Source organism: Aptenodytes forsteri, unplaced genomic scaffold (assembly GCF_000699145.1).
Source record: "Aptenodytes forsteri isolate BGI_AS27 unplaced genomic scaffold, ASM69914v1 Scaffold337, whole genome shotgun sequence".
Classification (NCBI taxonomy): domain Eukaryota; kingdom Metazoa; phylum Chordata; class Aves; order Sphenisciformes; family Spheniscidae; genus Aptenodytes; species Aptenodytes forsteri.
Genome location: NW_008794889.1, coordinates 18,074 through 20,319, shown reverse-complemented (window position 1 = coordinate 20,319; position 2,246 = coordinate 18,074). Strand labels below are relative to the sequence as shown.

The following is a 2,246-nucleotide window of genomic DNA, read 5'->3' as shown; positions in this document are numbered from 1 at the left end:
TCCCCGGCGTGGGTGCGTTGGTGGCGGTTGAGGTGGGAGCTACGGCTGAAGCACTTGCCGCACTCGGGACACTTGTAGGGCTTCTCGCCGGTGTGGACACGTTGGTGGATGGTGAGCTCGGAGCGTTGGATGAAGCTCTTGCCGCACTCGGAGCACTGGTAGGGCTTCTCGCCGAGGTGGATGCGTTGGTGCTTGATGAGGTTGGAGGAGACGCTGAAGCATTTACCGCAGACGTTGCACTTGTAGGGTTTCTCCCCGGTGTGCATCCGGCGGTGCTTGGTGAGGTCCGACTTCTGGATGAAACCCTTCCCGCAGTCGGGACACTTGTAGGGCTTCTCGCCAAGGTGGGTCCGTTGATGCTTGATGAGGTTGGAGCGGACGCTGAAGCTCTTCCCGCAGTCGCCGCACTTGTAGGGCTTTTCTCCCGTATGCATCCGGCGATGCTTCACCAACGCCGAATTTTGCCCGAAGCTCTTGCCACATTCGGGGCAGGTGTAGGGTTTCTCCCCCGTCTGCGTCCCCTGGTGCTTGACGTTCTCCGCCCGGTAAGTGAAGCTCTTCCCACACTCGCTGCACTTATGGGTCCTCTCCGGTGTCGGTCGGGCACGGGCACCCCAAAGAAAGCTCTTCCCACAATCGGTGCACTTACAGGGTCGTTCAGCGGTGCCGGCCAACAGCCGCCGGCGCTTGTTGGAGGCCAAGAAGCTCTTACCGCAATCGGTGCATTGGCAGGGCTGCTCGGCGCCGGCGTGGACGCGTTGGTGCCTCTCCAAGTGGGAACTCTGGGAGAAGCTCTTCCCGCAATCCCCGCAGCGGTAGGGTTTCTCACCCATATGGATACGCCGATGCCGGTCAAGATGGGAGCTCCAGGCAAAGCTCTTACCGCAATCACCGCATTGGTAGGGTTTGCCGGCAGCGTGGCTCCGTTGATGCTGCAGCAACGCGGTGTTCAAGCCGAAACCCTTCCCGCACTCCCCGCACTTGTAGGGCTTCTCGCCGGCGTGGGCGCGCCGGTGCTTGGTCAACGCCGCGCTCTTGGTGAAGCCCTTCCCGCATTCACTGCACTGCAAGGGCTTCTCGGCGGTTTTGGAGCCTTCGGCGCCACGAGGAGCCGGGCAGTGACCGCAGTCGGCGCAACGGCAAGTGGGTTCGCCGGCGACGGCGTGGGTACGGCGATGCCGGTCGAGGTGGGAGCTCCAGCTGAAGCTCTTACCGCATTCGGGACAGGCATAGGGCTTTTCGCCGGTGTGGATCCGGCGATGCCGCTCCAGATGCGAATTCCAGTTGAAACCCTTCCCGCAATCCCCACATTTGTAGGGTTTTTCCTCCAGGTGTAATTTTTGGTGCTTCACCAAACTGGCACTGGCCGAGAAACTCTTCCCGCAGACGCCGCATTGGCAAGGCGCCGCGCCGGCACCAGTGCCGGCATGCACCCGTTGATGCTGGATGAACGCTGAGCCAACGCTGAAGGTTTTGCCGCAGTCGGGGCACTTGTAGGGTTTGTCGCCGGCGTGCCGGCGTTGATGGGTGATGAGGGTTGAGCTGAGCCGAAAACATTTCCCGCATTCGGGGCATTTGTGGGGTCGTTCGGTCCCTCGCCGGCGTTTGTTGAAGGCTGAACCGAAAGCCAAAGCTTTGCCGCAGTCGTGGCAGCGGCCGTGGCCGAGCAAGCTCCGCGGGGGGAATTTCTTGAAGCCTCGGTGGCCCGATTTACCCTGTCGCTTGCCCGATGGCTTTCTGGGCTGGTTCTCCGGTTTTTGGGGACCGTCACCGGGCTTTGTCCCCTCTCCACCGGTGGGGCTGGTCCCTTTGGGCTTCCCCGCCGGCGTCCCCTCGGCATCCACCTTCTCCAGCTCGCCCGATGGTGGGTCTTCCTCTTCGTTCTCACTCAACAACCCATCATCTACAGGGAAAAAAGGGGGTGAGGATCCGGCCCCGCCGTCGAAAACCAATCGGTTGGCTGCCCGCATCCCTCCCGGCGTCGCGGCGGCCGTATCCGGCTGCTTTCCCGTCTCCTGCACCCATCACCCCATGGTTTTTAGGACTTCCAAAACATGCTCCTAGTCGTCACCGACACCAACCGGCACCCCGATCGGCGACTTACCGGACACCAACCCCCTCCTCCGGTGCGATTCGGCGAAGGCGGTGATCCGCGGCCAACTGATGGCGATTTCCTCGGCTAGGGGAGACAGTTGGATACCGGTTATAGCTCTTTTCACCCTAAAAATTGTAACGCCAGGATGGGG

At 61.7% G+C, this 2,246-nt stretch overlaps 2 protein-coding genes across 2 annotated transcripts in view; one reads left to right on the top strand and one right to left on the bottom strand.

Annotated features, from left to right (window-relative positions):
- Window positions 1-2,246, top strand: part of LOC103895475 (zinc finger protein 850) — a gene marked incomplete at both ends in the record, with an annotated part of 29,788 nt that overhangs the window by 11,223 nt on the left and 16,319 nt on the right. The window lies entirely within an intron of this gene.
- Window positions 6-2,246, bottom strand: part of LOC103895473 (zinc finger protein 883) — a gene marked incomplete at its 3' end in the record, with an annotated part of 5,784 nt that continues 3,543 nt past the window's right edge. Inside the window, exons 2-3 of the mRNA XM_019470952.1 lie at window positions 2,105-2,179; window positions 6-1,903 (exon numbers count right to left, since the gene is read on the bottom strand). Coding sequence (XP_019326497.1) covers window positions 6-1,903; window positions 2,105-2,179 — 1,973 coding nt within the window. The remainder of the gene's footprint in view (window positions 1,904-2,104; window positions 2,180-2,246) is intronic.